Below are 11247 nucleotides of genomic sequence, written 5' to 3' on the forward strand. Positions count from 1 at the left end.
CTGTCTGTCTGTCTGTCTGTCTGTCTGTCTGTATGTAGGCATGTATGCATGTATGTCTACCTGTCTGTATTTCTCTCTGTCTGTCTGTCTGTCTGTCTGTCTGTCTGTCTGTCTGTCTGTCTGTCTGTCTGTCTGTCTGTCTGTCTGTCTGTCGTCTGTCTGTCTGTCTGTCTGTCTGTCTGTCTGTCTGTCTGTCTGTCTGTCACATTGTCTTCCTGTCTGTCTGTCTGTCTGTATGTATGCATGTATGCATGTATGTCTACCTGTCTGTATTTCTGTCTGTCTGTCTGTCTGTCTGTCTGTCTGTCTGTCTGTCTGTCTGTCTGTCTGTCTGTCTGTCTGTCTGTCTGTCTGTCTGTCTGTCTGTCTGTCTGTCTGTCTGTCTGTCTGTCTGTCTGTCTGTCTGTCTGTCTGTCTGTTTGTATGCTTGTCTGTGTGTCTGTCTGTCACATTGTCTTCCTGTCTGTCTGTCTGTATGTATGCATGTATGTCTACCTGTCTGTATTTCTCTCTTTCTGTCTCTGTCTGTCTGTATGCTCGTCTGTCTGTCTGTCTGTCTGTATGCTCGTCTGTATGCTCGTCTGTCTGTCTGTCTTTCTGTATGCTCGTCTGTCTGTCTGTCGCCTTGTCTGTCTGTCGCCTTGTCTGTCACCTTGTCTGTCTGTCTGTCTGTCTGTCTCTATGCTTGTCTGTCTGTCTGTCTGTCTGTCTGTGTGTCTGCGTGCGTGGGTGCGTGAGTGGGTGCGTGACTGGGTGCGTGGGTGGGTGGGTGCATGGGTGGGGGCGTGCGTGGGTGCGTGCGTGGGTGGGTGCGTGGGTGCGTGCGTGGGTGCGTGCGTGGTGCGTGGGTGCGTGTGTGCGTGGGTGGGTGCGTGCGTGGGTGCGTGCGTGGGTATGTGGGTGCGTGTGTGGGTGGGTGCGTGGGTATGTGGGTGCGCGTGTGGGTGGGTGCGTGGGTGTGTGTGTGTGTGTACGTGCGTGGGTGGGTGCGTGGGTGGGTGCGTGCGTGGGTGCGTGGATGGGTGCGTGGGTGCGTGGGTATGTGGGTGCGTGTGTGGGTGGGTGCGTGGGTATGTGGGTGCGTGTGTGGGTGGGTGCGTGGGTGTGTGTGTGTGTACGTGCGTGGGTGGGTGCGTGGGTGGGTGCGTGCGTGGGTGCGTGCGTGGATGGGTGCGTGCGTGCGTGGGTGCGTGGGTGCGTGCGTGGGTGCGTGGGTGCGTGCGTGCGTGGGTGGGTGCGTGCGTGGGTGCGTGGGTGCGTGCGTGGGTATGTGGGTGCGTGTGTGGGTGGGTGCGTGGGTGTGTGTGTGTGTACGTGCGTGGGTGGGTGCGTGCGTGGGTGCGTGCGTGGATGGATGCGTGCGTGGGTGCGTGGGTGCGTGTGGGTGGGTGCGTGTGGGTGCGTGTGTGACACTCTAAAGGAGGAACATTTCTTCTCCTCTCTTTCCCATCCAGCTGTATCCTTCCCCTCTCCTATTCTTCTTCCCTCCATTAGAGCTGATGATGTACCGGCTCCCATACCACTCAGACTCTGATATACCTTCCACTATGCTTCTTCCCTCCATTAGAGCTGATGATGTACCGGCTCCCATACCACTCAGACTCTGATATACCTTCCACTATGCTTCTTCCCTCCATTAGAGCTGATGATGTACCGGCTCCCATACCACTCAGACTCTGATATACCTTCAGACAAACACACACATGGATGCACACAGTCACATTAATGTTGGATTATGCTTAATCAATTCTCAACAGAGGCCTACTGGCACGGACAGGATGAAAAAAAATCATCCCTTGCTTTCTTGTTACACACACCCCCTCTCGCTCTCTCTCTCCCTCCCTCTCTCCTCTCATTCTCTCTCCTCTCATTTTCTCTCTCTCTCTCTCTCTCTCTCTCTCTCTCTTCTTTATTTCTATTCCTGACATTAGTTCGTTCACATTCTAAGAGCCGACTCTCTTTTTTTCTTTACCTGTTTTGTATGCAGTTATTGAATTCTGTGAGTTTTCTCTAACAAGACACACACACACACACAGCCGGTCAGGGCCAGTCCAGCATCTACCGCTCTGTCCAGTGGAGAGGTTGCTAAGATACAGCAGCAAGGGTTTCTAACATGGCAGTATGAAGTAAAAATGAACCTCTTGTCACAGACAGTAGAAGCCTTCAACCAAACAGAGATATAGCAGTATATACTTTTCTAGTATACACTATTTAGTTGTATCAACCATCGATTATATAGAGATCCTGGGATAGATAGAGTATATCATTTTCTAGTATAGACTATTTAGCTGTATCAACCATCGATTATATAGAGATCCTGGGATAGATAGAGTATATCATTTTCTAGTATAGACTATTTAGCTGTATCAACCATAGATTATATAGAGATCCTGGGATAGATAGAGTATATCATTTTCTAGTATAGACTATTTAGCTGTATCAACCATAGATTATATAGAGATCCTGGGATAGATAGAGTATATCATTTTCTAGTATAGACTATTTAGCTGTATCAACCATAGATCATATTGTGATCCTGGTAATAACATTTTTTCCACCTTTATTTTACTAGGCAAGTAAGTTAAGAACAAATTCTTATTTACAATGACGGCCTAGGAACAGTGAGTTAACTGCCTTGTTCAGGGGCAGAACGACAGATTTGTACCTTGTCAACTCAGGGATTTGATCTTGCAACCTTTCGGTTAACTAGTCCAACGCTCTAACCACTAGGCTACGCTGTCTCAGTCTGACTCTTTGGTTCTTTATTAATATCTCAGCAGAGCAGAGAGACACAGGGGATGAGATATATAAAGACACACACACACACACACACACACACACACACACACACGCACGCACGCACGCACGCACACACACACACACACACACACACACGGGAGGAGATAAAGGGCATCTGACCTGAATAATACATGAGGATCAAACAGGGTACCTGAGGGTGGCTAAATGTTTACTGGGAAGTCTCAAAACATGTTGGTTATTACAGCTATTGTTACATCAGTAGGTTCCTGTGTGTGGGAAAGGGAGACCGAGAGAGACGACACAGAGTCTAACGTGAGACATTGTGTGTGTTGTCAGAGGACAAGGTGACCTGATCAGAGGTCAGTCTTTGAGTAAGCAGCTGCTTCTGTCCAGATTGCAACACACACTACCCGTGTAATAATCTGTCAACAACAAAATCGCTCTCTCGCTTTCACCTCCTCTGCCAAAATCTCCCTCGTTCTTTTCACTCCTTTCACTAAATCCTGCTTTCTTTCTCTGTCAAAATCCTTGTATTTTCCCTCGTCAAAACTTTGTTACTTTCCCCTCCTGTCAAAATCTTGCATTCTCACCTCCCCTATAGTTTCTTTTCAGATAAATGATTTAGTCAAATATGTCTCCCTGATATCCAACCATAAAGAAAATGACTTCTATCCCCTATATACACTGAGTGGACAAAACATTATGAACACCTGCTCTTTCCATGACAGACTGACCAGATGAATCCAGGTTAAAGCTATAATCCCTTATTGATGTCACTTGTTAAATCCACTTCAATCAGTGTTTAAGAAGGATTTTTAAACATTGAGACATGGATTGTGTATGTATGCCTTTCAGAGGGTGAATGGACAAGGCATGTAAGTGCCTTTGAACGGGGTATGGTAGTAAGTGCCAGGTGCACTGGTTTGTGTCAAGAACCGCAACACTGCTGGGTTTTTCACACTCAACAGTTTCTTGTGTGTATCAAGAATGGTCCACCACCCAAAGGACATCCAGCCAACTTGACACAACTGTGAAAAGTATTGGAGTCAACATGGGCCAGAATCCCTGTGGAATGCTGTCAACACCTTATAGAGTCCATGTCCTGACGAACTGAGTCTGTTCTGAGGGCAAAAAAAGTCAAAGTCCTTTCTCAAGCTGCTGCCAATAGCAACCATATTCTATCCCCATATAACCATGTCCCTATAGCAACCATAATCTATCCCCATGTAACCATGTCCCTATAGCAACCATATTCTATCCCCATGTAACCATGTCCCTATAGCAACCATATTCTATCCCCATGTAATCATGTCCCTATAGCAACCATATTCTATCCCCATGTAACCATGTCCCTATAGCAACCATATTCTATCCCCATGTAATCATGTCCCTATAACAACCATATTATATCCCCATGTAACCATGTCCCAAAATAAACCATGTTCTATCCCCATGTAACCATGTCCCTATAGCAACCATATTCTATCCCCATGTAACCATGTCCCAAAATAAACCATATTCTATCCCCATGTAACCATGTCCCTATAGCAACCATATTCTATCCCCATGTAACCATGTCCCTATAGCAACCATATTCTATCCCCATGTAACCATGTCCCTATAGCAACCATATTCTATCCCCATGTAACCATGTCCCTATAACAACCATATTCTATCCCCATGTAACCATGTCCCTATAGCAACCATATTCTATCCCCATGTAACCATGTCCCTATAACAACCATATTCTATCCCCATGTAACCATGTCCCAAAATAAACCATGTTCTATCCCCATGTAACCATGTCCCTATAGCAACCATATTCTATCCCCATGTAACCATGTCCCAAAATAAACCATATTCTATCCCCATGTAACCATGTCCCTATAGCAACCATATTCTATCCCCATGTAACCATGTCCCTATAGCAACCATATTCTATCCCCATGTAACCATGTCCCTATAGCAACCATATTCTATCCCCATGTAACCATGTCCCTATAGCAACAATATTCTATCCCCATGTAACCATGTCCCTATAGCAACCAATATTCTATCCCCATGTAACCATGTCCCTATAGCAACCATATTCTATCCCCATGTAACCATGTCCCTATAGCAACCATATTCTATCCCCATGTAACCATGTCCCTATAGCAACCATATTCTATCCCCATGTAACCATGTCCCTATAGCAACCATATTCTATCCCCATGTAACCATGTCCCAAAAGAAACCATATTCTTTCCCCATATAACCATGTCCCTATAGAAACCATATTCTATCCCCATGTAACCATGTCCCTATAGCAACCATATTCTATCCCCATGTAACCATGTCCCTATAACAACCATATTCTATCCCCATGTAACCATGTCCCAAAATAAACCATGTTCTATCCCCATGTAACCATGTCCCAAAATAAACCATGTTCTATCCCCATGTAACCATGTCCATATAGCAACCATATTCTATCCCCATGTAACCATGTCCCTATAGCAACCATATTCTATCCCCATGTAACCATGTCCCTATAGCAACCATATTCTATCCCCATGTAACCATGTCCCTATAGCAACCATATTCTATCCCCATGTAACCATGTCCCTATAGCAACCATATTCTATCCCCATGTAACCATGTCCCTATAGCAACCATATTCTATCCCCATATAACCATGTCCCTATAGCAACCATATTCTATCCCCATGTAACCATGTCCCTATAGCAACCATATTCTATCCCCATGTAACCATGTCCCTATAGCAACCATATTCTATCCCCATGTAACCATGTCCCTATAGAAACCATATTCTATCCCCATGTAACCATGTCCCTATAGCAACCATATTCTATCCCCATGTAACCATGTCCCTATAGCAACCATATTCTATCCCCATGTAACCATGTCCCTATAGCAACCATATTCTATCCCCATGTAACCATGTCCCTATAGCAACCATATTCTATCCCCATATAACCATGTCCCTATAGCAACCATATTCTATCCCCATGTAAACCATGTCCCTATAGCAACCATATTCTATCCCCATGTAACCATGTCCCTATAGCAACCATATTCTATCCCCATGTAACCATGTCCCTATAGAAACCATATTCTATCCCCATGTAACCATGTCCCTATAGCAACCATATTCTATCCCCATGTAACCATGTCCCTATAGCAACCATATTCTATCCCCATGTAACCATGTCCCTATAGCAACCATATTCTATCCCCATGTAACCATGTCCCTATAGCAACCATATTCTATCCCCATGTAACCATGTCCCTATAGCAACCATATTCTATCCCCATGTAACCATGTCCCTATAGCAACCATATTCTATCCCCATGTAACCATGTCCCTATAGCAACCATATTCTATCCCCATGTAACCATGTCCCTATAGAAACCATATTCTATCCCCATGTAACCATGTCCCTATAGCAACCATATTCTATCCCCATGTAACCATGTCCCTAATACAACCATATTCTATCCCCATGTAACCATGTCCCTATAGCAACCATATTCTATCCCCATGTAACCATGTCCCTATAGCAACCATATTCTATCCCCATGTAACCATGTCCCTATAGCAACCATATTCTATCCCCATGTAACCATGTCCCTATAGCAACCATATTCTATCCCCATGTAACCATGTCCCTATAGCAACCATATTCTATCCCCATGTAACCATGTCCCTATAGCAACCATATTCTATCCCCATGTAACCATGTCCCTATAGCAACCATATTCTATCCCCATGTAACCATGTCCCTATAGCAACCATATTCTATCCCCATGTAACCATGTCCCTATAGCAACCATATTCTATCCCCATGTAACCATGTCCCTATAGCAACCATATTCTATCCCCATGTAACCATGTCCCTATAGCAACCATATTCTATCCCCATGTAACCATGTCCCTATAGCAACCATATTCTATCCCCATGTAACCATGTCCCTATAGCAACCATATTCTATCCCCATGTAACCATGTCCCTATAGCAACCATATTCTATCCCCATGTAACCATGTCCCTATAGCAACCATATTCTATCCCCATGTAACCATGTCCCTATAGCAACCATATTCTATCCCCATGTAACCATGTCCCTATAGAAACCAACCAGGTCTCTAGTAACCAATGAGTGTTAGGACATTCTGTAATCGCAAGAACATGTCTTCCACAAAACAAATCATCAAGTCTCTGTCTCCCCTTCCCAAAATTGGTTACCCCCCCCCCTCTCTATGTACCATTTAAAGAAGATAGAAAGAAGATAGTTATCAGATAGAGAAAGATGACCATTTTAGAGAGACATATTTCCCTCAGATTACACAGATCCACAAAGAATTAGAAAACAAATCCAATTTTGATAAACTCCCATATCTACTGGGTGAAATTCCACAGTGTGCCATCACAGCAGCAAGATTTGTGACCTGTTGCCACGAGAAAAGGGCAGCCAGTGAAGAACAAACACCATTGTAAATACAACCCATATTTATGTTTATTTATTTTATCTTGTCTCCTTTAACCATTTGTACATTGTTAAAACACTGTATATATATATAATTTATATATATAATTTATACTTTATTGTTTTGAAACTTCTGTATGTGTAATGTTTACTGTTAATTTTTTATTGTTAATTTCACTTTATATATTATCTACCTCACTTGCTTTGGCAATGTTAACACATGTTTCCCATGCCAATAAAGCCCTTGAATTGAAATTGAATTGAAAGATGTGAAAGAGAGGCTCTACGACACAGACAACTAGACAGTAACACTCATAGTGAGTACATTTCTCAGTACAATTCAGGTTTTATTTCACAATCAGTTCATTTCAAACAGAAAATTGCCAGTATCAACCTGTCAGCTACAAATACTAACAAATTGTTTGTCAATAACAGTTGTATGTACTGTATCTGTAAAAAACAGAAAAATATTTTTAAAATCCAATCGGCATCAAAGTATTTACACATACTTACAATTATAAAATACTAAAACATATTGAATGGAATGAATGAGAAGTGTCACACACACACACACACACACACACACACACACACACACACACACACACACACACACACACACACACACACACACAGGTATTGGAGACCCTGGCTGCATTTCATTTGTGTCGAAGTGAATTCACACACAGCATTTTAAGAACAAGTCCAATTGGACAGGATACTTCAAATCAATTCAGACGGGAGAGAATAAGAAAGAGAAAGCTAACCGACAGAGAGAGAGAGATGATCCATGGACAGATAGATAGTAGTGAGTGTTGCAACTGAGGACAGACCATTTGTACATGCTAAGCGCATCAGCGGTCCTGTTCTGTGAGCTTGTGTGGCCTACCACTTCACGGCTGAGCCATTGTTGCTCCTAGACGTTTCCACTTCACAATAACAGCACTTACAGTTGACCGGGCCAGCTCTAGCAGGTCAGAAATTTGACGAACTGACTTGTTGGAAAGGTGGCATCCTATGACGGTGCCACGTTGAAAGTCACTGAGCTCTTCAGTAAGGCCATTTTACTGCCAATGCTTGTTTATAGAGATTGCATGGCTGTGTGCTCGAGTTTATACACCTGTCAGCGGGTGTGGCTGAAATAGCCAAATCCACTATACCATTATGTGTGTATATATAGTGTAGATGGACAGACAGATCTATAGATCTAATTTGGTTGTTGATGCTAGGAGCACTTCCAGACACACACGGCCAGGCTTCCTCCAAAGAACATGTAGAGCAGGTTCTTGACCTCGTGTGTCACCTCGAAGCCAAAGCCCTCGCCGATTACCACGTGCCACGAGCTGCCAAACTTCTTATCCATTGACTCCTTGATCATCTTCGCTGCACTCTGAGAGAGGGAGGTGGAGTGGGAGGTGGGGGGAGTGAAAAGGGGGAGAGAGAGAGATTTGTCAAGTACAGTAACTCACCATAGGTATTGATGTCATGTTGCTAGTCATATCCAAACAAACTTTCCAGGTGTCATAGCTCTGCATTTTACACACACACCTCATTGTTGGTGGCGAACTTCTCGCAGGCTGTGACACAGAGCTCCATGGTCTCCACTCTCATCTCCTCTGGCATGTCTGTGTGCTGCGGAGGGAAACAACATGTCATCACACACACCTTACCCTGATCTCTCTCTTTCTCACTCACACACACACACACACACACACACACACACACACACACACCTCACCCTGATAAGAGGAAAGCTGTGCAGCCTTTTGTAGTCTGCCTCTTCTTTCTTACTCTCTGCTGTCTCTGCCATTCCACCCCACCGCTACAAACACAGAGACACTGGTTAAGGCTTAACTAGTTTCTTCATAGCTAGCTAAACGAATCAGTAACTTTGTAGCAAGCTAACTTAGCTAGCTACCTATATTTATTTTATTTCACCTTTATTTAACCAGGTAGGCTAGTTGAGAACAAGTTCTCATTTGCAACTGCGACCTGGCCAAGATAAAGCATAGCAATTTGACACATACAACAACACATGGAATAAACAAAACATAGTCAATAATACAGTAGAACAAAAGAAAACAAAAAGTCTATATACAGTGAGTGCAAATGAGGTAAGATAACGGAGTTAAGGCAATAAATAGGCCATGGTGGCGAAGTAATTACAATATAGCAATTAAAACACTGGAATGGTAGATGTGCAGAAGATGAATGTGCAAGTAGAGATACTGGGGTGCAAAGGAGCAAGATAAATAAATAAATAAATACAGTATGGGGATGAGGTAGGTAGATAGATGGGCTGTTTACAGATGGGCTATGTACAGGTGCAGTGATCTGTGAGCTGCTCTGACAGACGGTGCTTATTAAAAGCTAGTGAGGGAGATATGAGTCTCCAGCTTCAGAGATTTTTGCAGTTCGTTCCAGTCATTGGCAGCAGAGGATTGGAAGGAAAGACGACCAAAGGAAGAATTGGCTTTGGGGGTGACAGGTGAGATATACCTGCTGGAGCGCGTGCTGCTATAGTGACCAGTGAGCTGAGATAAGGTGGGCCTTTACCTAGCAAAGACTTGTAGATGACCTGGAGCCAGTGGGTTTGGCGATGAGTATGAAGCGAGGGCCAGCCAACGAGGGCGTACAGGTCACAATGGTGGGTAGTGTATGGGGCTTTGGTGACTAAACGGATGGCACTGTGATAGACTGCATCCAGTTTGTTGAGTAGAGTGTTGGAGGCAATTTTATAGATGACATCACCGAAGACGAGGATCGGTAGGATGGTCAGTTTTAAGAGGGTATGTTTGGCAGCATGAGTGAAGGATGCTTTGTTGCGATATAGGAAGCCAATTCTAGATTTAATTTTGGATTGGAGATGCTTAATGTGAGTCTGGAAGGAGAGTTTACAGTCTAACCAGACACCTAGGGATTTGTAGTTGTCCACATATTCTAGGTTAGAACCATCCAGAGTAGTGATGCTAGTCAGGCGGACAGCGATCGGTTGAAGAGCATGCATTTAGTTTTACTTGCGTTTAAAAGCAGTTGGAGGCCACGGAAGGAGAGTTGTATGGCATTGAAGCTCGTCTGGAGGTTAGTTAACAGTGTCCAAAGAGATATAGTAAAGCTAACGTTACTGATTAACTAGTGGTACGTTACGTCAACCTACCCGGTGCATGGATGAGAACGTGTGCTAAAGTTAAATGCGTAGCTATGTTGCTTGCCAAAGTTTGCTCAACATGTTTTTTTTGTTTTCTTTATGTAACGTTACTGGTAGCTTTGTTTTTGATGGGTAGCTAGCAGGCTAACGTTAGCAATTTGGCTAGCTAGCAATAGCCGACTACATGCTGTTGTTTCACTTCCAAAATAATTTGAATTCTTACTTGCCCGTTGTAATTTATGTGATTTTATTGTAGAGATACGTTTTAGGAAGGTACTGCATGTTGTACTTACGTACCGTTTGGTAATACAACCGAAGTTTACTCCACTTTTAGTCCGGTTGTTAAGGAGACATTTTCAACCATAGCAACAAACAGATCCCTTCAACAGGAACATTAAAAACACGCCTACTTAGCCGAGCGTCTTCTTCAGTGGTTTAGAAGCCTGTCAATCAATCGCTCCTAACCCCTGGCAAGACGGTGATAAGTTTGTCAATGCTCTGCTCAACACAAATAGATTGATAGAAATCATGTGGCTTTGTTTTTATAAGGATGTGTCATTTGGAAGCAATACATTTTCTAAGCTAGCTACATTGACAATTTAATTTCAGTGTCCTTATGCCAACTTAATATGTCTTGTTTCTCTCTCCTCCCTATGTTATCCTGTCTAGTCTGTCTGCATGACCCATAGGCCTATTAAGTTGTGATTGCAGCCACATCTGTTTGTGTGAAGGTTTTAACCCAAATATCCTGCATGAAAAAAAGAGAAATAAACCTCAGATGTGGATTTATGCACAGTTGCAAACAAGAATCAAATAGACTAGATGGACTTGGTCTATTGTAGACCCTAG

At 43.5% G+C, this 11247-nt stretch overlaps 1 protein-coding gene across 2 annotated transcripts; it reads right to left on the minus strand.

Moving 5' to 3' along the window:
• Positions 1 to 7565: 7565 nt before the first annotated feature.
• Positions 7566 to 10840, minus strand: LOC116358920 (dynein light chain 4, axonemal). Of its 2 annotated transcripts, none has more exons than XM_031811330.1 (4): positions 10692 to 10840; positions 8989 to 9072; positions 8799 to 8882; positions 7566 to 8640 (listed from the first exon to the last, which is right to left on the minus strand). In XM_031811330.1, exons 2-4 carry the CDS (start codon positions 9058 to 9060, stop codon positions 8476 to 8478), a joined length of 321 nt encoding a protein of 106 aa, XP_031667190.1. In that variant the 5' UTR covers positions 9061 to 9072; positions 10692 to 10840; the 3' UTR covers positions 7566 to 8475. The 2 variants fall into 2 exon arrangements, with proteins under 2 accessions (XP_031667190.1, XP_031667188.1); XM_031811328.1 differs by having other exon boundaries at positions 10696 to 10837.
• Between the last annotated feature and the right edge of the window lie 407 nt (positions 10841 to 11247).

This window comes from Oncorhynchus kisutch, unplaced genomic scaffold, assembly GCF_002021735.2.
Source record: "Oncorhynchus kisutch isolate 150728-3 unplaced genomic scaffold, Okis_V2 Okis01b-Okis20b_hom, whole genome shotgun sequence".
In the NCBI taxonomy this organism is placed as follows: domain Eukaryota; kingdom Metazoa; phylum Chordata; class Actinopteri; order Salmoniformes; family Salmonidae; genus Oncorhynchus; species Oncorhynchus kisutch.

Bases quoted from the DNA above. Each gene is read 5' to 3' on its own strand.
- LOC116358920 (XM_031811330.1), bottom strand. From the start codon at position 9,060: ATGGCAGAGACAGCAGAGAGTAAGAAAGAAGAGGCAGACTACAAAAGG. The intron at 8,883-8,988 runs GTGAGGTGTGTG...TTCCCTCCGCAG, and splicing joins ACAGCTTTCCTCTTATCAGG to CACACAGACATGCCAGAGGA. The intron at 8,641-8,798 runs GTGTGTGTGTAA...TCCCTCTCTCAG, and splicing joins AGTTCGCCACCAACAATGAG to AGTGCAGCGAAGATGATCAA.